We start from the raw sequence: 27,543 nt of genomic DNA, 5'->3' as shown, positions 1-27,543 counted from the left end.
TTTATTCTTTATTTATTTTCTACGACAATTCTTATAAGTTTATTTGAACACCTTTTGATTAAAATATATATATTTATTCAGTCACTGTTTTCTTTTCCGTGTGATCGGCTATGGCGAGAAAATTCTGATACCCATGTGCTCCTTACCAGATATTTATAGCCACAACTCGTTCCATATTTCATTGCTGTTGCTCATTTCATTTCAGACTATACTATTCTTCTCAGTTTTCTCACACACACTCTGCTCAAACGATGTCGTTGGCTCTGCAAAGCAATGGAGGAGGAGTTACCATCGGAAGGTCCAGCTTCGTCAACTGTGTTTCGATCTGCGATCGGGATTTTCCGGCGGAAGATTCCGATTCTAGCGGCTCTTCCATCGGAAGGAAGAGTACCTCGTCGGAAGATTCCTCCGACCGGGAAGACTCCGGCGAAGTCGAGGTGCAGAGCTCGTTCAAAGGCCCTTTGGAAACCTTAAATGATTTGGAGGAAGATTTACCCGTTAAGTAAGTTTATTGTTTGCGTCTCTACCTTTATATTACTGCGCTTTCTTCAAGCTTCAAACTTTCCGTGTAGCTAATATTGTATCGTTGATTTGGGGTCCTGGGGTTCTATTACTCATTTTTTATTTGGTTTTGTTGATTTTAGCTTATGGTTGTAAGAACTAAGAACTAGGAACTGAGAAGCACAAAGTAGGATAATTTTCTTTTAGTTTTACCGGATTTAATTATTTACTGTTTTGCCCCTGAGCAGCTCAACCTGTTACCAGTTATGGCAAAGGATGATTCGGTTCGGTTTTTGTTTAATCAAGTAAATTGTTGCGTTCATGTTAGCGTTAGTGTAACCATTACTGAAGGGAGCATCTAGGTGTTTATCATGAGAAAAAATAAATACCATACAGTTGGATACCACTTTCATTATTTTAGTGATCTGCTTTTTTGGTTGTGGGTAAGTGGTTTACAGAATATATCTTGTTCCTGATATTTACTTAAAAGGAGTACTTTAATTGATAGGAAAAATGGATCTCCACCATCAAAAGAAATACCTGGTGAGTTGAGATAGAGCATCTTGCAGTAATGTTTGGTCATTAGGGAAAAAGAAAGCTACATTCCTTGTATAAATTATAGGCCTTCCTGAATCCTGATCTCCAAAACAGCTGCAGGGTTAGCTTGTTCCTTTAAAAAGACTAAAATTAAACATATAATGATGCATTTGCAGAATAGATCTTGAAATTTACAACATAATGAAATAGCTTCTAATTAGGGATAGGAAATGGATGAACTACATGTATTTTGAATTGGATCAAAATAGATCGATAAAAAAATAACCATTAATTCATTTAGGATTCTTTAAAATATTATTAAATCATCTAACCTATCCGTGACCCATTTTAATGGATAGGATGGATGGATATCCAACTTATTATACATATATATTTTTAATAAATAACTAACTTTCTTCTATAAGTTAGCTAAGGTTTCTACATAGATGCGATTAAGCTTTCCTTTAAACTAAAGATGAGAATGGAACAAGAGTAGAAAAGAAAATTGAAGTGACAAAGTTTGTAACTTTATATTGCACAGCGTATATCGATCTAGAGGGAGAGTGGTTGTATCTTACTAACTGTAAGAATGGTGAAAGGAGTATTTGAGAGTTGACACATTGATGTAGGTGTCAGATGGCTTTGAATTTGGTTAAATCAATGCAAAACAGAATGAAATTAATTGTATATATAAAAGGTTAAATGAAGAGATTTTTCTCCCCTTCTTAGAAAGCTTTATTTGGAAAATAAGTCTTCATATTCCTGTGCTATGAAGAATAACATGCTCCTGTTGTGGCCGCAACTACACTGGAACTTTAGCCATTGTCTTCTGTTCAAATAGGGAAAATTTTGATTCAAGTAAATGAAACTACAAGATGAACAAGATATTGAGCACTAGACATCGTATTTTTATTTAGAAAAAGTTATAATGGCTGGATGATGTGAAAATTTCGATTTAGATATAATATTATTCAATTATGTCATTTCGTTTTGTGTAATTCAGGAGAGGCATATCCAAGTTTTATAGTGGCAAATCGAAGTCCTTCACATGCTTAGCAGATGCCGCTGCTGCAACTTCTATGCAAGACATAGTAAAGCCAGAGGATCCTTATGCCAAGAAACGCAAGAATTTACTAGCCCGTAACATATTAATTGACAGAAGTCGCAGTTACTCAGATAACATTGGTGGAATATCAAAGCGACCCGCTAACATAGGTCGAGGAACATCTTGTCTTACATTGAGCAGCAGTGGCTGTGAGGAGGGGCAAAACTCCGAATCAATATCTCCTCCCTGCCCTCTTCCTCCTCTTCATCCACGTGCTAATAGGTCATCTGCAAATGCATCACCACCTCGTCCTCCTACACTAAATTCTCCTTGGCGTTCATACTCCTGGTCTGATCTGCAGTCTGTAGCTGCAGAGGCTCATGACATATCTGGCTTGGCAATTTGTAGTGGCAACAAAGTACATTGAATTTTTGACAGAAATTTAACTTTTTTGTTTAGTTTATAGCGAGTGAGTTTTTAGTTCACATTCGAGTTTGTTTTGTAATGGCAGAGTACTTGTGATTTGTGAACTCGTTTTATATTTATATATATGCTGAAGTATTGTATATTACATACCAACTTTACCTGGATCTTGATCCTCTCGTATAAAAAAAAAAAATATATGATATGAGATCATACAAAAGTGGATAATGATAATAAAGAAAGAGAGAAAAATATATATTAAAATAGGTAGTTAACAAATTATAACTGTTGTTTTTGTATGGTTATGATTTTTTTATATAATCATATTATATTTTTTTCATATTAAAGGATTCATTTCCTATTTATCTAGTTGAGGAAACCTACCACCATATACGAAAGAAATAGAAAATATTGAAATCCATTGTCTTTGAATTAACTTCAGTGATTTTCTCAATTTTTCGTTAGTATACGTGGTTGGATTTGTTTTTTTCATTGTAATTTTGTCTTCCATGAATGTTTCCAACTGTTAGATTTCTTAAGTTTTTGAAGTAATTGTTGTAATTATGGATTATTAATTGTTTTCATGACAATAGAGGTTCAGTTTTGGCAATTTTAAGTTTGCAGCTCCCGCCACTATCACACTTTATCGTGCACCCACTCTCTTTAGGTAAAATCAGACTCTTACTAAGTTTGACCGTTCACTTTGACTCGAATCACGGTGCTAGAAGCCTAGAATGGGAGAGGACTTACATATCAAATCATGAATATAAAGACAAAAAATCCTGAATTTAAATCCAAAGTGTAGTTAACTAAAGAACTATACCTATTTAATACCATAAAAAATAAGAACTATAACATTTTAGTTTAAAGGGCTATAAATGGGCCGGTCACATTTTCGCTTTAATTGTTTAAGTCTATCTAAAATATTTAGAGCCTATATGGCCTATTAACCTACTAAAAGTTTGATTTATATGTCTGATTTAATCTATTATAAAAAATTAAAACGTGTAACAGAGCTTGTAAGACCTACCAAATTGCAAACTAAAGTTTATATCAATATTATTAAACCCGACTCAGGCATAAATCCGGTATGGGTACTTGGTCACTGGTTGGACCGGTGGATCATTGGTCGAATCGGTTATCAAAAAATATATATATATATATATATATATATATATATATATATATATATATATATATGAAAAAATATTTCTACATCCACTTTAGATAAAGTTATCTACAATTACTCAAAAACTACGTCGTTTTGAATAATAAAGGGTGTTTATGTAATTTTAGGTGAATTAATAAATGGTATTTTGATAAAATGCATATAATAAAAAAATAAACAAAATTATGAAAACACCATTCATTAATTCACTTAAAATTACAGAAACACCATTCATTAATCAAAACGACGTAATTTTTAGGGTAACTGTAGATAACTTTATCTAAAGCGGCTGCAGAAATATTTACCCCACACACACACACATATATATATATATACATATATATGGGGCTTACATTTCTGCAGCTGCTGTACGTGCAACAATCAAATACTTGCCACATATATATTTGAAAGCATTAAATGCGTGGAATCATAACCATACAAATGATGAAAGCATTAAATGTGGGGAATCATAACCATACACCTGTCGTTGAGCGGCTGCAGAAATATTTGTACCTATATATATATATAAATTTAATTACATTCTCCATATTTAAAATGAGTTAAACAAAATTTATTAAATAAGCTCAAAAATTACCCAATCATACTTTTACAAGTTCATAAAATACAAATAAGTGAAAATGCACGTTATTACTATGTCAATTTAAATTGCAACTCAGAATCTCCATAAGCATACCTTTCAATAACGTTTAAAAGACCAGATGTTGTGAACTCATATTTTTCAAATTCATCTACATTGAAATGACATATTTCACATTCTCTTAATTCATTGTTTCACAAATTTTTTCAGTATTGGAAGCTGAAATTTGAGATCATTATAGAAGAGTATATTACTGGCAAATAAAATTACAAAAAATTTTAAAATGAGTTCTGCATTTTTTCTGACAAGATAAAACAATTTTTGATTTTTTTTTTGTTTTTATATAAAAATGCATGACCCGACCGGGTCCGATGCATGGCCGATCCGATATTTGACTTGAACTGGTTCGCCGGGTTTATTAATTCTCAATAAATTATAACCGTTAAATGCACACAAATCAACGGTTAAGATTTAGTGTAAGACTTATTATTAAAATGACTTATTATTCTTAATACTTATTATTCTTACCTCGGTGTAAAAGTTGATGATATTCTTATATACCGATGTACTTCTAATCAAATGGCTTAGAATACATATATTATACACGTCACTCTCTCTATTTTTCACTTTTACAGCCTAACAAATTTTAAGAACTTTATTGTAAAAGGCCTTATAATAGCCAGATTATTTAGTAAGTATAAATTTTCAAAACAAAAATATTAAAATATGCTGTAAAATATTTTTTTTTCTTTTATGAATATAAGGCCAAAACCAGTTGATTTTGCAGATATGACTGCATTGTTCATGCTATGAGTAGTCAGACACTTTTGGACTTGCTGGACCCCTAGTGCTGGATAGTGTGAAATAAGCATTAATGCCTTTGAAGTTTGAACTATGATTACCGAGGATAATAATAAAAAACTCCTTATCCACTGCATTAAGTAACTAGTCTTGTGAATGTGCTTCATAAGATGACTTTGAAACCATCGAAGACGGTTAGTAACTCATTTTGAGCTTGCACATATCTGGATGCTGACATTTAACATTTTAAATTTAATGTTAAGATATTGCTGCCACTCTGTAGACTCTTGACACTATCTGTGCTATTTGCACTTAGTCAAAACCAGTTTCACCCAGAACTATCAGTTTCTGACTCTCATGTTTCTTTGTTCTGCTATACCTCACATTCTTCTCATTATTCGTAGTAGAGGATCTGAGTTGGCCCATCCTCATAGGGTCTTTCTTGAAACTGATAACTGAAAATTGTAATGAGTTTAAGTGTCATAACCCATTCACAAAACCAAACATGTCTCTCACATATGACATGCCTCATGTCCAATGGTCGCACCTTTTCATTTCTTCACACAGTAATTGCAAGGGGCCTACTCTCTATGTATTTATATGGGGTTGGCCGAATCGGTGCTATGAACTAAAACTATTGGGGGCCGGATCATGCTCTTTGGTTTCATGGATTCAACTTCTTCTTTCATCGTCTCCCAAGAAGAGTTCATTCTGTTCCACAGAATTGACAGAGAACTCTATAAGATCCTTGTGATCAAACTCTACCGAGAGCCAGTAGAAACCATGCAACTCCTTGCCATGTGGCTCTGGTTGGAGAGGGCTGGATTTCGTAACGTGGTAAAGAAGATTATGTCTTTGCCAAACATTTTGATCAATGAAGTTGCAGACGAAACGGTTACATGCCTCAATTGCATAAACAATGGCCTAACATCTTCTTTCTCTTCGGAAGGAAGCGACATACCCCTTCTGCATAGCCTTATGGAGAAGGAAATCTCTCTCCAATTTTTGTATGAAAAGCGAGTTGATGCAATTCAAGGGGTGGCTAAAATGATGCAGGACGTGTGTGTCAGGGCACTCACTGACATCATGCAACAAGCTATGGTCAGAAACTCAACTGAGAAAATGATGGAAGCACAAAAGGTGGTGACGCAAAGTTCAGAGAAACATCTTTGGTTTGGTTCAATTGGGCCATCATCTAACATGATGCATGGCAACAAGGCTGAGTTAGCGGTGCAGGATCTGATAGCAGATAGTGAAGTACCAGCGGATGATAGAACACTGTTTGTGACATTCTCTAAGGGCTATCGCGTGGAAGAATGGGAAGTGAGAGAGTTTTTTACAGTGGGATATGGGGATTGTGTAGAGGCTTTGTACATGCAGGAAGTGCAGCCAAATGAACAAGCCCTGTTTGCTCGCATTGTTTTTCACAAAATGTCTATCATTGACATGATACTGAGAGGGGCAACCAAAGCTAAATTTACTATCAATGGAAAGCATGTATGGGCTCGAAAGTTTGTGCCAAAACGAACTGTTACAAAGAGTTTCCTTCCAACATTTCCCATCATGCCTGGGGAATCATCCGGGTCTGGCTTATAGACAAGTTTATGTTGTGGTTATTTTCGTCATTTACATTTTCCGATATCTGTTTTTTGTTTTTTGTCTTTGTAGAATGTTGTTTGGGAAGTGTTGGTTAGTTTCTGTATTGTTACTATCAAATTTATCAAAAGCTTTTGGTTGAACTTCTTGAAATCTATCTTATCTCGGTTGATTTTCGATGGTGAGCAAGGCATATTCTTTTCTCTTTTTTTTTTAAGAAATTTCGATGGTGAGCATCAACTCTATCAGCAGCAGTAACTTTATCCACCAATAAATATTGTTGTTACCTTTGTATATATAAAAATAAATAAAATATTGTTGTTACTTGGGTTTTGTGAGAATTGACAAGAAAACAAACACTTTGTGCTATTGGCGAAGAAAAATCGAATGTCTTTATGCTAAAAGATGTATCCTAATTGCAACTCTCACATACCGTTTCATGCTACATAAATGAAAATGTTGAATAGTGAATATGTATTTATTAAATGATATACGGAATTTATTTTCCTTCAATCATAATTAATTCTAAGGTATTTTTAAAAACTAGATCCGAATAACATTGTTATACTGTAGGATAATTTATCAATTTTATTTTATTATTACTATAAATTGGAAAGTTCAATGTATAAATCACCAGAGGCTTGCTACGTTCATTGTCGTGCCTGATCTTGGTCAGCGGTTCGTATATCCATGACCTATGGAAAACACAATCATACAAGGAAATTCAAGTAACAATCAACTTAATAATATACATTATTGATTAGGCTGTGGTTATCGATATTTTTTTTATCTATCTCTTTGTTCACTCTCTCTTCTTCTTTATCTATCTTTTTCTCTCATTTATAATGACGTATTGTGTTTCTTATTCAGTGCATCATCTTATAATATTTTTTCTTAGTATTTCATTTGAAAACTCATTCATACAGTATAGCAGCACTCAAATATTTTAATTAGATCACAAGTAAGCAAATATTATATATAAATAAGAAAAAACATTTTTTCATATTCCCTTTCTTATACAAATAAAATGTTGAGTTCCTTTAACTTTTTTTTCTTTAACAAATAGTAGGCGTGCATGTTATGTCTATATGGAGACAATATTTAACACTTCCGGCCTTTGTGATCCGCCTAAAGAGAATAGGGGAAGAGAGAGGGAGAAGAAAAAGTGGAGGGAGACCAAGCAATAAATTTCCCTCTATATGATATACATGTTGTCTCTTTTAATGAGATTAATAAACCTCTATAGATAATTACTCCAATTATATTAATTAATTTTAAAGTACAAAAGTAAATGCATGCTAAAAGAATGTAATAAAAAATATTTATGTGCTTATAAAAAAAAACATTTATGTTGTCCTGTATATATATAAGTAGGGCTCTGGTTTTCTCTTTTCACATGAAAAGAATTTTTTTTCTATACACACATATTTAAGGTGGTCGCACAATTAAAAATAAAAAAAAACATGCAGATCAATATATGGGTGACTTGAGAAATATTTTTTTTAATAACATGAGAAAATATTTTCTCATATAATTAAGGATATATTTAGTTTAGATTTTGATAAAGTTAATTTTGAAGAAATTGATGTCACAAAAATTAATTTATATTTAGAATAATATTTTAAAATACAGTTTAGAAAATAGAATTTTATTTAAATTATAAAATAGAATCACTTTTAAAGTGTAAATATAGGTATATTTTAAAAAGAAAACTATGATTACCCAAAAAAAAAAAAACTATGAGTTTCACACCATAAATCAGTTTTACATATTAACATATTTGAAATTTTTTACTAATCTCAAAACCAATTTTACTTTCCGTAAAATTAATTTTGAGAACCCAAAATAAAATACCAACAATGGACTGTACAGATAGTTTATTTTACTCGAATACGTAATTTCCTCCTACTCATTTCTCTTAAATTCTCATCTAACGGTTGTTGAAAAATGATACACAGAAATAAACAAAAATAAAAAATAGATAGAATAATTTATACTTTATCATTATTCTTATTAGGTTAATAGTTTTTTTAGTCAATGGATAAGTCATTTCGATAAGTTTAAAATGATATGATTTTGGGATGAAAATTAAAACATTTTTATAATTTTAATATACTGTGGAATTATATTAATTTTTATTATTATTATTTTTTAATCTTATAATCTCAAAACGACATGTTTTTAGATATATTTTTTTTATTTTTTTTAATTTTTTTAATTTTTGTAGACGAAGCAGCGCAAGGCGGTAAGGGTATGTAGGAGCAATTAGGGTCAAACTCCTAAAATCGAATCAATATAGCATTGGTATAGATTCTCTGTGCAAGCCCATTACATTATCTGTTAATTTTCGCAAGTTTTGGGGTAAAAGAAAGATCTCCATTTCCGATAATCAAAGCTACAATGTTATATACTATACTTGCTGTTAAAAACGAGACTTGTAGGGAAATATTACATTGAGGTGATTTTTGCAGGTCCAATGGAGTCGGGGACGAACGGGGAGGAACCCACTTCGTGGGATGAGTTATACAATATCAATTTGATGCCTTCCGAGTTCTTTCTCAAGTTCCGAAAACAAGTTCAGGGTATTCGAGTTGGTCTCAATATGGAGGTTTTTTTCTTCTCCCAACTTAGGTTTTGTCATTCATGATAGTAAATACGAGGATGTGGTATTTTTTTGGTTTAATTTATATTTTACTTTCAGTTCTTTTTTCTGTCATATACTTACACATGTTTGTCGCTTGTGAGTTAAGGTTTGCATGCATATATAATATGTTTCTAATAGATAAGCAATTAGAGAGATATCATGCTTTGAAATTGTTTTCATGATCATAAGACATTAATTTTAAACATTTATTCTTATCAGAATACTCCAGTTCTTTTATTTTGTGTGATTTCATATCTTCTGCTTTTTTGGAGTACCGGTTAGAGTATCAAGATATCAGGTGGGAGATCCAAATTTGGTACTCGTGTCTGTTCCCTCAAAATTAATAATGTTCGAAGAGTTAACTTGTTAAATTGGACTTGGATATTCCTGCTTTTTGACAGCCGCGGAACTATAAGAATACCCACACTTTAATTCCTGCACTCTGACCGCTTAAGCCTTGAAAATTTGTAATGTGGTGGTATGAGACTCAGGTTACTGTTTGTTGCTTGAATCTACCAAACTAATATTTAAATAATACTTTAGCATGCATGGAATTGGAACTAGATTATTCTTTGTTCCTTAACTCCACATCTACAACCATATTATGGTTGGCTATTGTTTTTTTATCTTGTCTATATGGTTAAACTCATCTGTTCCTTGCATGCAAGAAGTGTCAAGGAGAACTCTAAAATTTGTAGGAGTGCTGATCTGTGAAATTTAACTATCTATATAATTGGGTCTCTTCAATTAATAGGTTAATATTGTGGAGATTTTGTTTACTAGTCAATTATTATTTATTTACATATGATGACTACTTATTAAGGAGATCATTTTTTTGGTGCAGTTCTATAATGCTCCAATCAATGAATATCAAGCAAAGCTTGTATTGAAGCCTTTAGCACTTGAATGGAAATGGAAGTTAATTTATGAGCCCATTCATCATGATGTTCGCATCCTCTCAAAAAAGATCCCCATTACCAAGTTTCTGAATCTTCAGGTTTGAAGCTGTTTAATTTCCTTTTTTTAATGACATGACATGATTATTATGTTTATTTTGATCGTTGCAGAAAATGTTTAAAAATAGTAATAAATGTGGCATTTTCTATGTGCTTTTATGTATAGAATCCCACTGTGTTGTTGTTGATGCCATGATGAGTTGATCTCCCACTTTCTGGAAAATTTCATTTGAAGTGATTCTCACTGACGTAAACAGTGCAGGTTGGCGTAGGACACAATTTTCATGTGCATGCTACTGGTTGGAAATGGAAGCTCACCACATGTTTGGGCGGAGATGGTGTATCCCGGATCCGTAATAAGACTTCAGTTGGCTTGTTTCCTGGCTTTGATTTACGGTTTGGATGGAGGGCAGACTATGTTCTGCCCGAAATTACTGGGTAAGTTCCGTAATCATGTCCTCTGGTGAAGAAATACTCGGAATAATAACTTTGAAACTAAATTATATTTATCTGGTGATTAGAAAATATGATCAAAGATCAATGATTTTTGGATGAGCTATTCTATTACAATTTGGATTTCATATTCTCCTTTATTTACATGCTATTTTTGTTTTTTGTCATGCTATTATTTCGTGAATATGACTGATTAGTTTAAACTGTAAACCTTCACAGGGCTCTGGGTACTGATGAACCAATGTTCAACATGCAATCAGGACGACTACAAGCATCACTTGATAGAGTTGAGGCCATCTTAACCCACAGTGATGAGGCTTGATTTGGGCAAAGAAGATAATAGAAGAGAGTGTAAACGAGGTATAATCCTCTTTCGCTTTTGGGAGAAGTTATTGATGATGATATCTGCAAACAGGACATAGATACTGTAAGATGAAAATATCATTCCTTATTTCAGACTGATTGCTCTTTCTTTTCTTTTTTTTTGGTAAGCTGATGGGGAATACCCACAGCACAAAATAGAATTACACAATAGAAATACGACGAGGTCTACAAACAGAAGCTAAATCAGCAGTAAACAGAAACACAATACCAAGTAAACAGAACTCAATACCAGGGGGAGGGGAATTGAAAATACACATGTCAGGAACATCAGCATTAACTAGGGGATAGTTGGCCAGCCAGTCAGCAACATTGTTGCCTTCTCTATAGGTATGCCTCAAATGAATTGTCCAATCCTTTGCAATCTATCCCATATCCGAGAAATCAAATAAGTCTCGCGGGCTGCATTACCGGATTTGGTGAGCATAGTGATAGCGGATGTTGAATCACTTTTTAGAATTATTTTCCTCCCACCAAATTCCCAAGCTAACTCTAGTCCCTTAAGTATACCCCAAAGTTCAGCATTTAGAGCATTACAAACTCCAATTCTATAAGAATATCCATTTAACCATTGGCCAACAGCATTTCGAAAAACTCCTCCACAAGCCGCCATTCCAGGATTTCCTTTTGCAGCCCTGTCCGAGTTAAGTTTCAACCAATCACCTTCCGGAGGGATCCAACAAACCAGAATGTTAGAATTGACGCGCATTAGATGGTGTTTCTTAGCAAGATTAAAAGCTTCTTGAAATTCACGAGCTTTAGATGTTTATGATCAGAAATATCTAGAATGATGATTTATGTGCACTGGAGTTTGTTGATAAGTATGTTTTTCTAGTAATTATGCATTATTTTATTCTGTGGACACCGAATCTAAAACTGTAATTGAGAATAAGAGAAATGCATATTACTATTAAGAATCAAATCTTTTTTTTTTTTTTTTTTAAGTTTTTGCAGATTATGCCTTTGCTGTACTCTTTTTTCAGAACACTTCTTTTAAAATATAAAATTGCACTGGTGGGTTTTGGTGACAGCAAATCAGATAGCTTCATGATAAGCTTTCTGTAGGGGGGTGTTTGGTAGGAGGTTTTTTTTTTTGGATACCTAGGGAAATGAGAATGAATTTTCAGGAATACCATGTTTGGTATCATTTTTAAAAAAAATTTATCTAGAAAAGTTAGATGTCCAGTAATCGTGTGTAATTTGTGGAAAAAATTTACAGTTAACAATACCACCCGATTGACCAATTGATGGGGAAATAGAAAAAGGGGTAGAAAAAAAAGTGACAAAAGTAACCGTGTAATCCCTATCCGGTTTAAAAAGAAACCAAAGCGGGGGTATATATGTAATATTATACCAATTTTTCAGTAATATATTATAATCAATCAAATATAGACTCAGTAAATTTCACCCAATATTTTCAGTAAAATTTTAGCCTACCAAACAACTTTTTGGTTACATTACCGGTAATCTCATTTTCCCATCACATTACTGTTAATTATGATTTCCGGATAAAAATAAAATTCTCCTCTACGAGACGCCCCCTAGCTGTTACTTGAAATTGATGGCTTTTCTAATATTGAGTATGGTTTCCGCAGGATGCAAGTCAATTTTTAAAGTATTTCACTACCTGTATGAAATGCCTACAAGCCTCAAAGTGGAGTTATAAGCTGATACCGCGAGAGTTATTTTGAATTTGTGACATGGCCTTCCAATATGAAATTAATGGAGCAGTTAATAAGGAGAAAAACTACTCGTTAGTCAAAGGGCTATTTGCTTTGTGCGTACATTGTTTCAACAGAGTCAAGTTATTAACTTGCTTCGCCAGCATGATAATTTGTACATGTGGCTGTAATTAGTGTTTATTTCAGATCCAAATTTGAGATGTTGCAAATTTCTTATTTACTCCACAAAATAAGAATGTATCATGTCCAATCATGATGTTTGCGTTGATACGCATCACCAACGTATGAAACTACTATCAATTCCATTTATAACGTAGCTCCAGGTATGATTCCTAATCATCAAGTGTCAGAGGCAGTTTGAATGCCTGTGGAGGGAATATTGCACCATTAAAGAATGAGTAAAGTGGGGCCTGCTATATCCTAGCCGTTATAGCCATCCTTAACGGCACCATTTCACATGCTTATAAATTCAAATTATCCAACGTTTTCAAAGATCAAAGCAGACAATATTCAACATCATAATGGCTTCTTCCAAGCTTAGAAGTGCATGCTCCTTCACAAGTCTCCTCCTTTGCTGTTTGAATTTCACTCTGTTTATCCTTTCTGCTTCCTCATTTGCGCCCACTGTCCTTCTCAAAATGCCCCCAACTTCCTTTGGCATGGCACTGCTTCTGGTTTCTGGCATCTCACTTCTCTCATCTTTTGTGGGCTTCTACTCACAGCTCACATACTTTTGTTTTCTCACCCACATTTCACTTGTACTCGCCTCATTGATAGGACAAGTGCTGAGCATATTAACCTTGTTTACAAAAGAGAAAGCAAGCCTCTCCCTTTTGAAGTCACCACGTGACCCAAAGGAAGCCAAACTTTTGTTAAGGCTAGAATGTGGGGCTTTGATGGCAATGTGTATGTTGCAGTTGTTGGTGTTGATATTGAGTTGTTCAGTTCATAGCTGTTGGGTGAAAGATTATGAAGAACTGGAAGCAGAGAAAGAGGCCACTACAAGGAAGAGGAGTATAAGGATTGCCAAAGTGCAAGAGGAATCCAAGGAAAATGCAACCAAGATTGCAGATATCAAAGCTAAGGAATTGGATGAGAAAATGAAAAGCAAGTATGGGCAGTGGGTGAAGACTGATTTTGAACCATGAGGCCACTCAACACCTTGCTCTATCTTCCTTCTACCTTGTACTAGTGTGTAGATATTTGCATAATTCATTTTTAATTCCTTCGTCAGTCGCCTATTGTTTGTTCTGGTCACTATGGGTGTGGCCATTGTATTCCAATGTGTGAGCATTCAAGGTAGAAGTAACCTAGGGACTTTCTATTGATCCATCAATAACGTCAATAATTTTTCATGCTTAATTTTTTCTTTTTTTTAAATTGAATGCTGTGAGTAAATCAAAAAAATTTCTTCCCCAGAAAATTAATTATTAATGTATAACCATTCTAAAAATAATCATAACATTAAACATCGTATGAGGGCGTTGTTAAGCCAAGGATTACACCATCGTTTAGTGTTTGGATGATTGGATGTTCCTGTAATGCTTGGCCTTACCTTGAATAATTGGACAATAATATGGGCCGAAAAAATAATTGAAAAATAGTTAAAGATGCTTGTTTTCAATGAGTGTCCTTAATTTTAATCCACCAATAATCAAGGTTTCACATTACAAAAGAATTGAAAAATAGTTAAAAGAGCTTATTACAAAAGAAGCCAGATAGCCCAATAATTCATAGGAGGAGATTCTGAAACATATAATAAGGAACAAGAAAACAACAAAAAAGAAAGGAGGCTGCTTGCTCAAGCAACCACATTTACCGTTTGTTTTGTAACTTTATCTATGTAAAAAAGTTACAAACACAAGCTTCATTTTTCTATGCACAAAAAAAAAAAAAAAAAAAAACCGTGGACAAGGGAGAGATTTTTTTGTTTTTATTCTTTTACCAAAATCAAAAAAGTCCGAGTTGCCTCATCCTGCTTTGATGTGAAATGATAACCTTTTTAAGTCCAAACAAGAAAAACGAAATGGTGAGGACCGTGAGAGGTCACGTTTCCTGTCCTGAAACTTCAAATACAAGGAACACAACCACGTGTTGCGGACAAACCGTGGGCTTCTACACCCGTGGTTTTGGAACTTTAAGGCATGGTGTTTTAAACCAATGGAATTACTAATCACCATATGAGGATTTGAATTTTATTCAACAATAGTCAGCTTTCTTTTCATCATGCTTTGAAATTTGGTCCAAATTAAATGGGTTTCAATTACAAATTTCATTTTTTGTTTTTACATTGTTCAATGTTTTTAACCAATTCTTATTGCATGAGAGAAAAAATCTTATGTTGTAGACACATACTAGTGAGACCCACTATCTAAAAAATAAAAGGATATATTTTTCTCATGTTGCATGAGACAACTGTCTCATGCAACACATAAAAAAGTAGATAAGATCCACTTTTTTTTCTTTCTCTCTCTTCTTCTTAGTGGATCTCACTCACTTCTTTATGTGTTACATGAGACAACTTGTCTCATGCAACATGAGAAAAATATTTTCCAAAAATAAAAAAGAAAGAAAAGAAAAATGTTGCACGATTATCGAAGGGTGTGTAGGAAGAAAACTTACTCCATGTGACAGCTGACGAGTTCGGGACTGGGACCCCGTGCTCAGCCCTCAGAGCCAATCCTTTTCCTGAGGTTACGGATCCATTTTGCCGACTTCCCTTGGACCCCCATTCCCAGCCCTCAGAGCCAATCCTTTTCCCGAGGTTACGGATCCATTTTGCCGACTTCCCTTGCCTACATTGTTCCATCGACCAGAGGTTGTTCACCTTGGAGACCTGATGCGGTTATGAGTATGACCGGGTGTGGGAGGCACTCGGTCCTCTGGATTTTCAAGGGCCGCCGCGGGCGCACCGGACACCACGCGACGTGCGGTGCTCTTCCAACCGCTAGACTCTACCTTCGGCTGAGCCATGAGAATAATTTTTCCCATTCTTTATTGACATGAAACAAAAACAACAAGCATATAAAAAATGACAATATTTTTTTAAGAAAGCTTTTCATTTCATTTAGAGCTAACCAAAGTATCACACCTTTTGCAAAAAATTATCTGAATACTATGCTTTTGTAATTTTTTTTTCAAAATGTCACGTCACCTAACTCGTTACGACATCTGATGAGTTCAATGTAACGAGATTACGGGACATCAAACGTGCTATGCAATATAGTATGTTACATCAGCTTTTCTGACACATGGCGGACGTTCTATGCAGCATAGCATGTTACGTGTGTGTCATAAAATAATTTAAATTAATATATAATAAATTAAACTAAAATAATTAACAAATATAAATTACATTTAATTCATTAACACTCCTAAATTAAATTACATTACTTAAAGATTCAAATAAAAGTAACATAACTTAAATTAAATTAATTTAAATTAATTAACAGTTATAAAATAATTTAAATTAATATAGACTGAATTAAACTAAGATAATTAATTAACACTTCTAAATTACATTTATTTTATTTTTTATATAAAAAATGGCGTGATAGCGGCAAGCAATAATTGGCACCGTGTTTCTTGGATTCTAAACTGCAGTTTCAATCATCATCATCATCTCAGACTCAGATCATATTATATCACTATCATAAAATAAATAAAATGTAAAGTAATAGCCATATCCATAAACGCCCATTCTATCTTCAATCTTGAACTCACAAAAAATCACAACTTCAAATTGCACCTACTTTTATCCATTCATGAAAAATGATTGGGTTGGCTGCTACTTTCAACTTTCGACGCATGTTTTCTTTTCTTTCCTCTGCCAAATCCTTCTTCACCTTTTCCTCTTTACTTTAATTTGTGCACAAGATTAGCATTTTCTTTTGGGCACAAACGAACACAATAAGCCTCTTGAACCCCTGAATCTCATGCCTTCAATTTCCATGTTATCGACTACAATTGACACACCCAGTGTTTGCAAATGCCCAAGAATCGCTGCTTCTTGGACCATGTCAGTTTCAATCTTGACACTTTTCTTCGATTTCCAAAACCATTTTCGTTGCTTCAATAAGATTTTAGCTTATTTCTGTTAGGACTATGGATTCGAATTTTCCCCCACCATTGAATAACAAGAAGAAGAAAGAAGTTTCAGTGCAGCTTTCAAGTTCAACGCCACCCGTGCCCAGCAGGGTAGAGACTTTAAGGTTCTGCGATCTCCATTTTGATAGGTTGCAGCCTTCAGACCAAGAATTGGATCAACACAATAGATTTGAGTTTGGCCAATTTGTTGCACGACAAGCCTTTCTTGATGAAGAGTATTGGGTAAGCCATCTAATTAATACACACAAAAAGAAAATTATTAGCTTGCTTCTTCTTCTTTTCTCTTTATTTTCTATTTGTTTTGTGAGGGAGAAACGGTAAGGCTATGGCCGGAAGTTCACTGGTTCAAATCTAGAAAATTGTTTCTTCATAAAAAATGCAAGGACACTTAATTTTCGTCAATCGAATGGTTGTAATTTATTGAGTTATATTTATTAATTAATTTTTAATTTTTAATAAATTATAATCGTTAAATTGACATAAATCAACCATTAAGATTTAATAATAAGAGGTAATAAGAAAAAGAGACAGTATATATAATAATCTCTTTGTTTAGTATTCATATGTAACTTAAACTTATCCCTTATATATTTAATTTAATTATTAATATTTATGGTAGACTGCAGCATGGCTAAGGGCAGAAAGTCAGTGGGAAGATCGAACATATGAACGGTATGACACAGACAAAATACATCAGAATAGTTATTTAGATGTGTTCGAAATTTCTTCATTTCTTAATAGAGGTTCAGGATAATGAGGGTGAAAAAGTTTGTTGGTTGCTTACTATGGGTTCAATTTTTTTGTGGTGTCTAAATCAACACATTGTATCTGTGCCATTTTCATGAAAGAAAACTTTTAAGCAGAAGATCAAGTCAAGTGCATTGATCCACAATAGATGAAAAGTTGAGTGCCACTAATTCTAATTATGTTTTGTCCAGATATGTTGATCATTACAAAAGGAATTTTGCAGATGAGGTGGGAGTTGATTGCTAATTGCTTTGCTTATTCAGTCTTTCATGAAAATCTTAATAAGAATTCCTATTGCTTAGGAATTTAATGCGATAAAGAAGCGGTGCAGGGTGCAAAATGGGGAGAGTTGCACATGCATTATCACGGTAAAACAATCTTCTGTTAGATGCAGATATATAATTAGTTTCGAAGCTCTGATTTTCTGATAAAACACCTGTTTATATATCATTTTCTGGGTTAATTGTCCTTGAGTATGTTTTCCTCTTACGGTGTTTGGAGTCAAGTTTATCAGGTGAGGAAGGAGAAGAAGAATGTAAAACGATCAATATTAAAAAGTGTTGTAGGAACACTTGATTTGAATATCCGATATTTGCTGCAAGGGGAGAAATTTCCTGGGGTATATCACATTCTTTCTAGTTGAGATGCAAATGTATAAGATGCTCAGTCTAGCCTGATGATTTTTCAAATGCAGGAACGGGTAAAGGCTCCTCCTTTTTGTAGCATCAATAGAACACCATCAAGCAGATATGGCTATATAGCAAACTTATGTGTCGCCAAATCAGCTCGTCGCCAGGGTATTGCAAGCAATATGTTATATTTTGCTGTTGAATCTGCAAAGTCTATTGGTAATTAGAACATTGAAGTGAGAGTAACTTTTGCTATCCATGTCTCTGATATAGTACATGAAATAAGACCGAAATTTTACCATCTATTCCCGTATTCGTTTAGCAGGTGTGGCACGTGTATATGTTCATGTGGACAGAAATAATAGACCTGCCCAAATACTCTACCAAAACTTGGGCTTTGAGGTAATACAACTTTTAATTCATCCATATTCCCCGTTTTCGTGAAATGCTAATTCAGGTAGTTTCCTCCTCCTTATCACTTTTTTCAGATAGTTGAAATGGCGAACTCCCTGTTGTTAAATGATCAAACATACTTGCTTCATTTACAGACGTAAAGCACCAAGATATTAATATTGCTTCGATTGGATAGCTTCTTAACAGTAACAGTCGTGAATTCCATATCCAAATACCCCCGATTCCTGTAATTAATAGAGGTTTAACGGTACAGTTGATGTAAATGCATGTATATGTCCCTTTTATACAAATTTAACGAGAACCCCTTTTTCTCTTCCCCCTTCCTCCTTCCCTTTATAACTTTAAAGATTTTTTTTTTCTTACCGAGGTAATATTTGTACAAATTAACTATTATGATTTTGTAATTTTTTATTTTAATATTTTTTCTATCTAAGCTCTTATTATCATTGATTCCCCCTTATAATTATGATCTTCTCACATAACATAATCATGTTAAATTACACATTTACTAACTCTTAGCATCAACCCATCGGTTCAGTAACAAAAAATGAGCGTCAAAATCATTCTATCTATGTTTACAACCCCACACTAGTTTTTAGGTTTTGGGTTACATATTCACAGGTTCACGAATTGATTGAGCACACTTATTGTTGGCCAAAATCGCAAATGAATCGCAACTCTAAATCTCTAATGCTAAATTGACTAAAATTTCTACATACAGTCGACCAAATATCCAATTAATCTAAAAGTTTTATAATAATTGATGCACTCAAATTGAAAGTACACCTTTCCCAATTTTAAAAGGTATCGTCAACGTCCAGCACTGGCCTTGCAATTAGGAATTCTTACTCGTACAGAAATCCATATTTTCCTTTTAATCTCCACTAAAGTCGTAGCAAAATTTTATGACTTAGTAGACATACCTGGGCTGGACTTTTCTTCCTTTTTTCAGGAAAAAACTTTATTATCTGCCTCAGTTCAGGTTTAGAATTTAGAGTGTACATATCCTCCGTACACAAGGTTTCGAAACTTTTCATCCTTTCTGCTAGCATATGCTAGTTTGTATGTTTGACTTTGAATGCTTGCGCAACAAGGAAGAATGTATTCTTCTACACTTACAATTAGACTATTGCAGTCAATCAACTAAGACATCACTAAAACAAAAGGTAAAAACGGGCAACACAGTGATTTCTTTGTCACTTCAGTTAACACCATGTTAGCAGAAAGTTAAGTCTGCTTCGACAAGGAATAGCCAAAAATTATGCCAAATTTCTCCATCTATATAATCTCATTTCTGATTCAAATATATATCTAATTTACCGAGACTGATGAATAACGCAAAGCACCTTGATGAGGATCAGCCACTTTGAGATGTTGCAATAAAGGAGACATCTTTGGTCCAATGAGCTGAATCTCTGGGTTTGAGTGCCCATTCAGAAAAACATCTGTTACCTACAAAAATGCATAACATTTAAAATATTTTCTGACAAATCAGCTAATCTCTTTATATAGAGACTCAGGGAATCATATTATTTTATATATTTTTCTATGACCACCAGAAACTCATCACAGAAATGCCTTTGACGTGGGTTTAATGATAGATATATATACCTGTGTGCATCCAAACAGTTTAAGGAACCTCAGCGAGAAGCAGCTATCTACAATCAAACCCAACTCATCATCTTTCAAATTTCGGCACCAAGATAGATCAAGAGTATGCAAATTTTTTGCATGGCTTGCAAGTGATAAGGTTGTGTGGTGGCCAACCTGAATCAAACGAAATATGACAGGCACTCAGAAAATGAAACAGTATAACTAAGATTTAGCAGGCCGCCATAGCTAAAAAGCTAACTGAAAACCAAATAGCAGAAAGATTAACAACGGTATCAATTAGCTGAGTATATTCAAGGGTCAATTGAGACCAGTGTCTTCATTCAACAGGAGGGCAGGGCTTTGTTTCATGTGATTCCATAAAGACCAGTGTCTTCCGTCAACAAATGACATATACTAGAATCATGACACACATTTACGTATACATTTTCTTATTTTGATTTATATTGTTCATAATGTCATATCATATGTGCTAGTTGTGAATTCAATTTTTGAAGATTATGATGAAAATAAATTGCAGCATACGATGTATGTTGAAGTGTCTGCTTGGATAAAATTATAACCGTCTTTTTGAGAGGGGTTTAAAACCTTAGTCCCATGACCTGCCCCGAATCGAACTAGTCCCAAAGCGATGAACCGATTGGAAAATCTCAAAAAAAAGAAAAAGAATATGAACAGATAATAAAGAAGCAGTGGCACTTCGAGCACATAATCGACTATTTTTTTGTTAGGCTATGTTGAAAATTGGTTAATTAATCTTTTTTTCGAGCAGGGAGAAGCCTTTCCATCATGTCACAATGTTCTAGCTGCCCATGTGTTTAAAGTGTGTGTATAGCACATACATCCACAAACCTGCAAGCCAATGTTGAGATAGTCAACGAGGCAGTATAACAATGTACCTTCTTAATGTTATTAAGTGAAAGTTCTTTCAAGGATTCTCCGGTGGTCTCCAAAAATGCAGCAATTGCTTCATCACTGTAGTAGAGAAAAATTTGTGTTAATTTTATTCATCAATAGGGATTTAGAAGGGATCAAGATTACATGCAGTAAGCACTCCGAAACACCATCCAAGGACACATCAAGCATATTATGCATACATATACTTGGAAATAGGATAGATGGACTAATGTTCTCAAATCCCTGAGTACAAAAGGATATATTTTATTATTGGTAGTCCAGGACTTCAAGAAAGGAATCCGTCAATCAGATCATATGAAGAAATACTCATGACATTCCAAATGCTGGAAAATGAATTCCAATCCATACACAAGAAATAACAAAACCAATAAATTATATTGGAATATGACCCTCTATCCCTACCCTAGTACAGAATCTGATGCATTTTAAGGAAGACAGGGACAACAGAAATCTAATTGAAATATGCTTGGAAGGTTGGCAATTAATAATAAACGACTCCTACAGAGAATGCATATTATCACAGAAACAAAGATAACCATCCTATTAAAAAGTTGGAGACACCTATAAGTGAGTCATCCCCTTGCAAAGAACACACTGATTACAGACAAGTCTCTAGCAAAAGAAATATGCAAAAGTATAATGATACACCTGAAATTACAGGAACCGAGAAAATACCTGAATGGATTGCGGCAGAGCTTCAATGTATGAAGTGCTCGACAATTATTTGTAAGATATCGTATGGATGAATCTGTCAGTTTGGACAAGTTCATAAGATCAAGCACACACAACCCTGGGCAATGTTCAGCAATGACTTTCATTGATGCATCAGTCAATTTTCTGCACATTGAGAAGCACAAATCAATGAGCTAGAGTTAAAAATAATTTTTAGGAATCAAAGAAAATAAGGAAACTACAATTTGGAATTCCTAGAAAACATGATTCCAAGTTAGGAAGAATTAACCAATTTAGAAACAATGGTTAATCAATGCTCAAAGAGTTATCAACTGTTAACCAAACCCTTATTGGATTAACCATAGATCGTAGAGGTTTGGTTAATTTTTCCCTGATTGGAAATTGTTCACCAAGACTTCCTAAATAGGAATTGTCCCAAGAAAATACTTCGGCAAGAGCATCACTTCTTAAGGAGATTCCAGGCATGAATCAGACTGCTCAAATAATACTTACATACAGTCCTTTAAAACAAGCTCCTTCATGTTGTGACCACGTGCAATGATATAATCCTTGATAAATTCATCACAAACAGTTTGAATGCCAGCCATTGACAATACTTCTAAATGTTCAAGTTCCTTCAATGCTGGCACAATTAGTGCAGCATCAATGAGTTGGCAATCATCGAGATACAACTCTTTCAGAAGTGATCCTAACGAATCAGCCAAAATATTGAGACAGGCAGATGTGAGAAGGGAGCACTGGCTTAGATTTATTGATCTAAGTACTGGGGCAGAAGAAACTAGTACACTCAACCCCTTATCTGAAAGACGGCATGCACCACTGAGGGACAGACTAGTTAATCTTGCCATTGGTGATTGTGCCAAAGTAGCATGTAGCGCATAATCAGATATGCATCGTCCACACTGGTCAAGTTGTAGCACCTATTCCACAAGTAAATATGTAATCTGAATTCAGATCGTGTGGTATTTTAAAACTAAAACCTGAAAGAAGCAGCTAATCAAATCTTCAAAAAAGCAAATAACAGAGCATATAAAAACTACAAGCTAGCATATACACAACGAAAATTAAACGACAGAGCAAAGAAAAACATTGAAAAAGGATAACTACACACACATGAAGATTAATAAAAAGAAAGAAAGAGATAAACAAATTGCCCTGTTAAACAATCAAAAAATATATATCCCAAATTGAGATTCTCCAATCCGTTGAGATGCTAAATGGAATTCAACATTCAACAAAGAGAAATCAAGTTAAAACTGTCATGCCATAGTAGTGAAAGTATCATATCTCCTCACCAACAAAAATCCATCCATACAAAACAAATGAATAAGAATAAAAATGCTAGGATTCCTACTGAAACATATGAAACATTAGCCTCAACTGTAGCAAAATTACGAGAAATACCTACATCTATCAAATCATTTAAAGAACATACCTCCAATCTGGCAGTGTCACACGTTTGAAAAGATTTGGTAAATTGTTCCTCTGACAACCATGAGCAATCTTTTAGCCTAATCTCTGTAGGAGACCCACTGACAAGAAGTTCAAAAAAGTGACTGTTAATTTTGCGAGAGTCACAGAGCAACTGGCTAAGCCTGTGCCTCAGCTCATCAGGGACACCATCAAGTGAAACAATTGCATCAGCATTATTGGCAAGAACTTTTAGGCATAGTTCTTCCAAAGAGGGAACAGAAAGCCTTGCACATACATCTTCGTGATTCCTTTTAGGAACCCATGTAATGCATGCAGGTGCACAGCGCTTTTGCGTGGCTTTCATCCATCGATCTTTAACAGTTTTCCAGGCTGTAGAGAAAGGAGTTGGGCTATCATCAATCTCATGTTCCACTTCAGGCACGGGAGATGACCCATCATCTTGAACATCCGGTGCAAAACGTGCAAACCGAGATGCATTTTCCTTGGCTATTTCTCGAAACTTTTCCACGATCCTATTCCTTCTGTAATCATCATGCACTCGTTGGTAAGCTACATTATCATCTACTCTCTGGACAATGTCAAGGTTTCTGTCATCGTCTGAATTCTGGTTTTGGGATTCAGCTTCAAGAATAACAGTAGCTAAGAAATCAATTTCATTCAGCGGCTCTTTCATTTTCTCTTCTCTGCTGAATCTCCTCTGACCCACATCACCATAGTCATCACCAACCCTTTCACTGCTACTGCTATCATCAGATTCATCACCCAACTTTCTTTTCCCTCTTTGATCATTTTCCTCCGAAAGAAAATAATCGGTGACGAGAGCAGTGTTTTCAAATTCATAGCCAAATTTAACGGCATCAAAATGATCGTCGTTTCCAATATTTATCCTATTGCGCTTAGCACTGGCATTATCATCCATTGATAGAGCACTTCCAGAGATATCGATTCCTCTCTTGAGAAACCCTTGCCCTCCTCTTTCACCTCGTTTACTGGTAGATCCATGATGACCCAGACCTCGCAAGTCGAAGTTTGGGTCGTCGAAAAACTGGGTAATAATTGTGTCAGTGTCAACGTCGTAAATCTCAATCGCAGTTCCAGGAGAACCCAGGCCCAGGCCCAGACCCAGGCCCAGTTGTTGATGGTGGTGAGCAATTTGTGGGTCGACGTTGCCGTCCTGAGATTCACGTCCACGATCGGAGGGTGGGAGGGAAGGGGATTGGGATTGGGAAGGTAAGGGAAAATTTGAATTAGGGTTTGGGAAAATCTCATTCATGAATTGAAGAGACGAAGAACAAGGTTTGGGAGTGAGAGGTTTTGGTTTTGATGTGCTTCCATTAGTTGGGACCATCTTGCTCTTCTTTGAGGTTAGAAAGTCATGCGAAACCGATCGATCCATAACCATGGTTGATGCAGAGACTATATAGAATGATAAATAAATAAAGAATAATAATAATAATAATAATAATAAAAGGGTTTGGGCTTTGCCTTTTTTGTATTCCCCTCTCACTCCCACTGTCCCACACACACCCTTTGTGAAGAAGTAGAACAATTCCAACGGATTTGGAGAAAGAACGAAACAAAGAACGAAGATAGCAAAAAATAGAGTGAGAATGAGAGAGAGAGAGAGGTGTTATTTATTATTTCTTGCGGAGAATAGAAACTTCTTCCGTACACCTCACCCGATGTGATGTTCAGCTTATGCTCTTCTCTCTCCTCTTATCTTTTTTTCCGCCACATCAGTATATCTTTCATTTTTTTATATTACTTTAATATAATATATAAGTAGTGTAAATCTATAACCTCGTCCAAATTATTCAACATTAATTTTTTCTACTTCAATTTGAACGCATGCACTTATTATTATATATCAATGCCATTTAGTTGCCTCCTATTTTTAAAATAAAAAAAGTTTCCAATGTTTGACTGTCTCTAAACATATTTAACACAATAAAACTTGGAATGAATCCACTAAAATAAAAAAAAGCAAGAAAATGATTGATATATTAATGAATTGTAATAATAAAAATATCACCTCATAATTTATTAAATAAAAAACATTTTTATAATTATAAATAAAATTAAAACATCCTTACTTTTTCTTTTAAAAAAAAAGTTACTCATAAGTTGCAAACACATAGTAAAAAATATATTTTTTGAGATATTTCAACTAATTTATTATTTTGTGATTATCCAATTTAAAGCGAATTTCAAAAATAAGACTTTAAAACTTTTTTAAAATAGTGAGGAAGAGTAACACATGACACATAGTCAATTCTAACTTGGCCCGATACTCTTTTTAACATTAATTTATCTATATGATGGAATAAGAAAATTCGGGCCCTGCTCATTGCTTTTTGCCTTTGTGAATGTTCGAAGGCCAAAGCACCCAAAAAGTCACGGTATTCGGCGTCTGATTTCTCACTAACGTAAAAAGTCCTTTTTCATTTACTTTTATTTTTACCTTAAATAATATATTTCAATCCGATTTATTTCAAAACTTTCAAAAATCTCTTTCATATTAGTTATTTTTTATTTTTTTAATATATTTTATGCATAATTAATTGTATAATTTTTAATAATAGCTTCAATTTTATATTGATTAAATAATTAATTCCTATTTTTTTATAAAATACGTCGTTTTGCCAAATTAATTACACATAAGAGAGATACACAATTTTCATGTGGTAAAATCAAATAAGTATACTCAGTAGGTGTAATATTCAAAATTAAAAAAAAAATTATTAAAAAAATATTAAAAAAATATTAAAAAATTTAAAAAAAAATAAAATTTAAAAAAAATTAAAACAAAAAATTGACGCCATTAGCATGAATAATGGCGCCAATGGCGTCAATTGTGGTGTCAACGGAAGAAAAGAAAAAAAAAAAATGAAACAACGCCAGTAGCGCCAAAATGGCGCCTTTAGCGCCAAGAGTAATCAAATTGGCGTCAGTTGCGCCTATTCTTACACGAAGGGTGTGGATATGTATCAAACGAGGATATGTGTCAGATGCTGTTTGTGCCAATTTTCACGCGAAGCGCGTGAACGTAAATATATATGTTTACGTATATGTAAAATAATAATAATAATGATAATAATAATAATAAAAAGAAATAAGTAATTAAATATTAAGATAAATGTATATAATATATAATATATTAATTAATAAAATAAATAATAATAGTATAATAATTGAAATAAATATATGAATATATTATAGAAAGTGAATAAAATGTAAACAGGAAAAAGTGGAGCCATCTGATAAATGTTTACGAGAATCTTTCGAGAAACGTATTACGTGGTTAGTTATTATCTCAATAGCAATCATTACTTAGTAACAATTTAACTAGTTCGTTCAAATCTAATGAATCTAACTCAATCGTAAGCAGTCTTTTTTGTATATATATATATATATATATATATATATATATATATATATATATATATATATATATACGTCGTATACATAAGAAGAAGAAAGAAAAAAAAGAAGACCAGTGAAAGAGAGAGAGAGAGAACAGCGAGAAGAAAAAAAGAGAGAGAGAAAGAAAAAGAAAGGAGGAAAGCGACGAGACAGTAACGAAGCATAAGGTAATATTGAGAGTTTTAAAAAACATTCTCTCGTGTTTCAATCATTTTGCGAAAACGATGTTTAATTTTAATACCTCTGTCATCTTACCGAACTCTTCTCTATATATTCTTCTGTTTCTTACCGAACTCTTTTCTTTATATGTTTTCTGTTGAGTTTATTCTTTGGTTTTTATTCTTTTGCAGTATATTATTTTTCTTTTAAATTTTATTTCTTTACAACAACAGATTATCATGTTGACGAATTGTTTGGTACCAAATAATTATGAAGAAAATATGTAAATTTAACTGATGAAGACTGCTACGAACTGAACCACAGAGTTTGGGTTCAGACGATTATAGGGTAAGGGACGCCTTATCGTGGTTTGAGCTCTTCCACAATAAATCTTTCATATGCAGAAGACCACAAAGTTGGGAAATTATTTAACTTCAGTTAAATATTACACAATGTATTATTTATTATATTATTTAATTTTTATTAAATTATCTGAGAGAATGGTATTTTCCGTTATTACGGCTATAAATGGTTATAGTTAGAAAACCTCAATGTTACTTAGAATTTTCTCACGTGTGTTTGTTTTGTGCTAACCTTTCCAGAAAATCATAATGCCTACTCTA

At 33.8% G+C, this 27,543-nt stretch overlaps 6 protein-coding genes across 9 annotated transcripts; 5 read left to right on the top strand and 1 right to left on the bottom strand.

Annotated features, from left to right (window-relative positions):
- The first annotated feature begins 42 nt into the window (after positions 1-42).
- Positions 43-2,651, top strand: LOC133305399 (protein OXIDATIVE STRESS 3 LIKE 1-like). The gene is made up of 2 exons (XM_061505614.1): positions 43-502; positions 2,042-2,651. The coding sequence occupies exons 1-2, from the start codon at positions 252-254 to the stop codon at positions 2,508-2,510; spliced, it is 720 nt and encodes a 239-aa protein (XP_061361598.1). The 5' UTR covers positions 43-251; the 3' UTR covers positions 2,511-2,651.
- A 3,088-nt stretch (positions 2,652-5,739) lies between these two features.
- LOC133305481 (uncharacterized) lies at positions 5,740-6,669 on the top strand. The gene has a single exon (XM_061505717.1). The coding sequence runs from the start codon at positions 5,740-5,742 to the stop codon at positions 6,667-6,669; it is 930 nt and encodes a 309-aa protein (XP_061361701.1).
- Positions 6,670-8,923: 2,254 nt separating this feature from the next.
- Positions 8,924-13,204, top strand: LOC133305410 (uncharacterized). Of its 3 annotated transcripts, none has more exons than XM_061505627.1 (6): positions 8,924-9,030; positions 9,141-9,277; positions 10,158-10,310; positions 10,532-10,707; positions 10,942-11,082; positions 12,699-13,201. In XM_061505627.1, the coding sequence occupies exons 2-5, from the start codon at positions 9,146-9,148 to the stop codon at positions 11,042-11,044; spliced, it is 564 nt and encodes a 187-aa protein (XP_061361611.1). In that variant the 5' UTR covers positions 8,924-9,030; positions 9,141-9,145; the 3' UTR covers positions 11,045-11,082; positions 12,699-13,201. The 3 variants fall into 3 exon arrangements, 2 of the variants coding, with proteins under 2 accessions (XP_061361611.1, XP_061361612.1); XM_061505628.1 differs by lacking the exon at positions 8,924-9,030 and adding an exon at positions 9,043-9,071; XR_009750763.1 differs by lacking the exon at positions 8,924-9,030 and having other exon boundaries at positions 9,097-9,277; positions 10,942-11,149; positions 12,699-13,204.
- On the top strand, positions 13,198-14,089 carry LOC133305408 (uncharacterized). The gene has a single exon (XM_061505626.1). The coding sequence runs from the start codon at positions 13,307-13,309 to the stop codon at positions 13,931-13,933; it is 627 nt and encodes a 208-aa protein (XP_061361610.1). The 5' UTR covers positions 13,198-13,306; the 3' UTR covers positions 13,934-14,089.
- A 2,468-nt stretch (positions 14,090-16,557) lies between these two features.
- On the top strand, positions 16,558-19,044 carry LOC133305350 (GCN5-related N-acetyltransferase 6, chloroplastic-like). 2 transcript variants are annotated; one of them, XM_061505547.1, is made up of 9 exons: positions 16,558-16,803; positions 16,886-17,114; positions 17,512-17,564; positions 17,831-17,867; positions 17,942-18,007; positions 18,154-18,258; positions 18,334-18,487; positions 18,594-18,670; positions 18,757-19,044. In XM_061505547.1, exons 1-9 carry the CDS (start codon positions 16,721-16,723, stop codon positions 18,820-18,822), a joined length of 870 nt encoding a protein of 289 aa, XP_061361531.1. In that variant the 5' UTR covers positions 16,558-16,720; the 3' UTR covers positions 18,823-19,044. The 2 variants fall into 2 exon arrangements, with proteins under 2 accessions (XP_061361531.1, XP_061361530.1); XM_061505546.1 differs by having other exon boundaries at positions 18,591-18,670.
- Positions 18,823-24,879, bottom strand: LOC133305349 (uncharacterized). The gene is made up of 7 exons (XM_061505545.1): positions 23,340-24,879; positions 22,397-22,824; positions 21,887-22,048; positions 21,193-21,268; positions 20,294-20,449; positions 19,606-20,134; positions 18,823-18,906 (listed from the first exon to the last, which is right to left on the bottom strand). The coding sequence occupies exons 1-6, from the start codon at positions 24,738-24,740 to the stop codon at positions 19,994-19,996; spliced, it is 2,364 nt and encodes a 787-aa protein (XP_061361529.1). The 5' UTR covers positions 24,741-24,879; the 3' UTR covers positions 18,823-18,906; positions 19,606-19,993.
- Positions 24,880-27,543: the final 2,664 nt, after the last annotated feature.

This window comes from Gastrolobium bilobum, unplaced genomic scaffold, assembly GCF_033153095.1.
Source record: "Gastrolobium bilobum isolate Gb01-03AN ecotype WA unplaced genomic scaffold, APGP_CSIRO_Gbil_v1 utg1221, whole genome shotgun sequence".
In the NCBI taxonomy this organism is placed as follows: domain Eukaryota; kingdom Viridiplantae; phylum Streptophyta; class Magnoliopsida; order Fabales; family Fabaceae; genus Gastrolobium; species Gastrolobium bilobum.
This window is presented reverse-complemented; position numbering and strand designations above follow the sequence as displayed.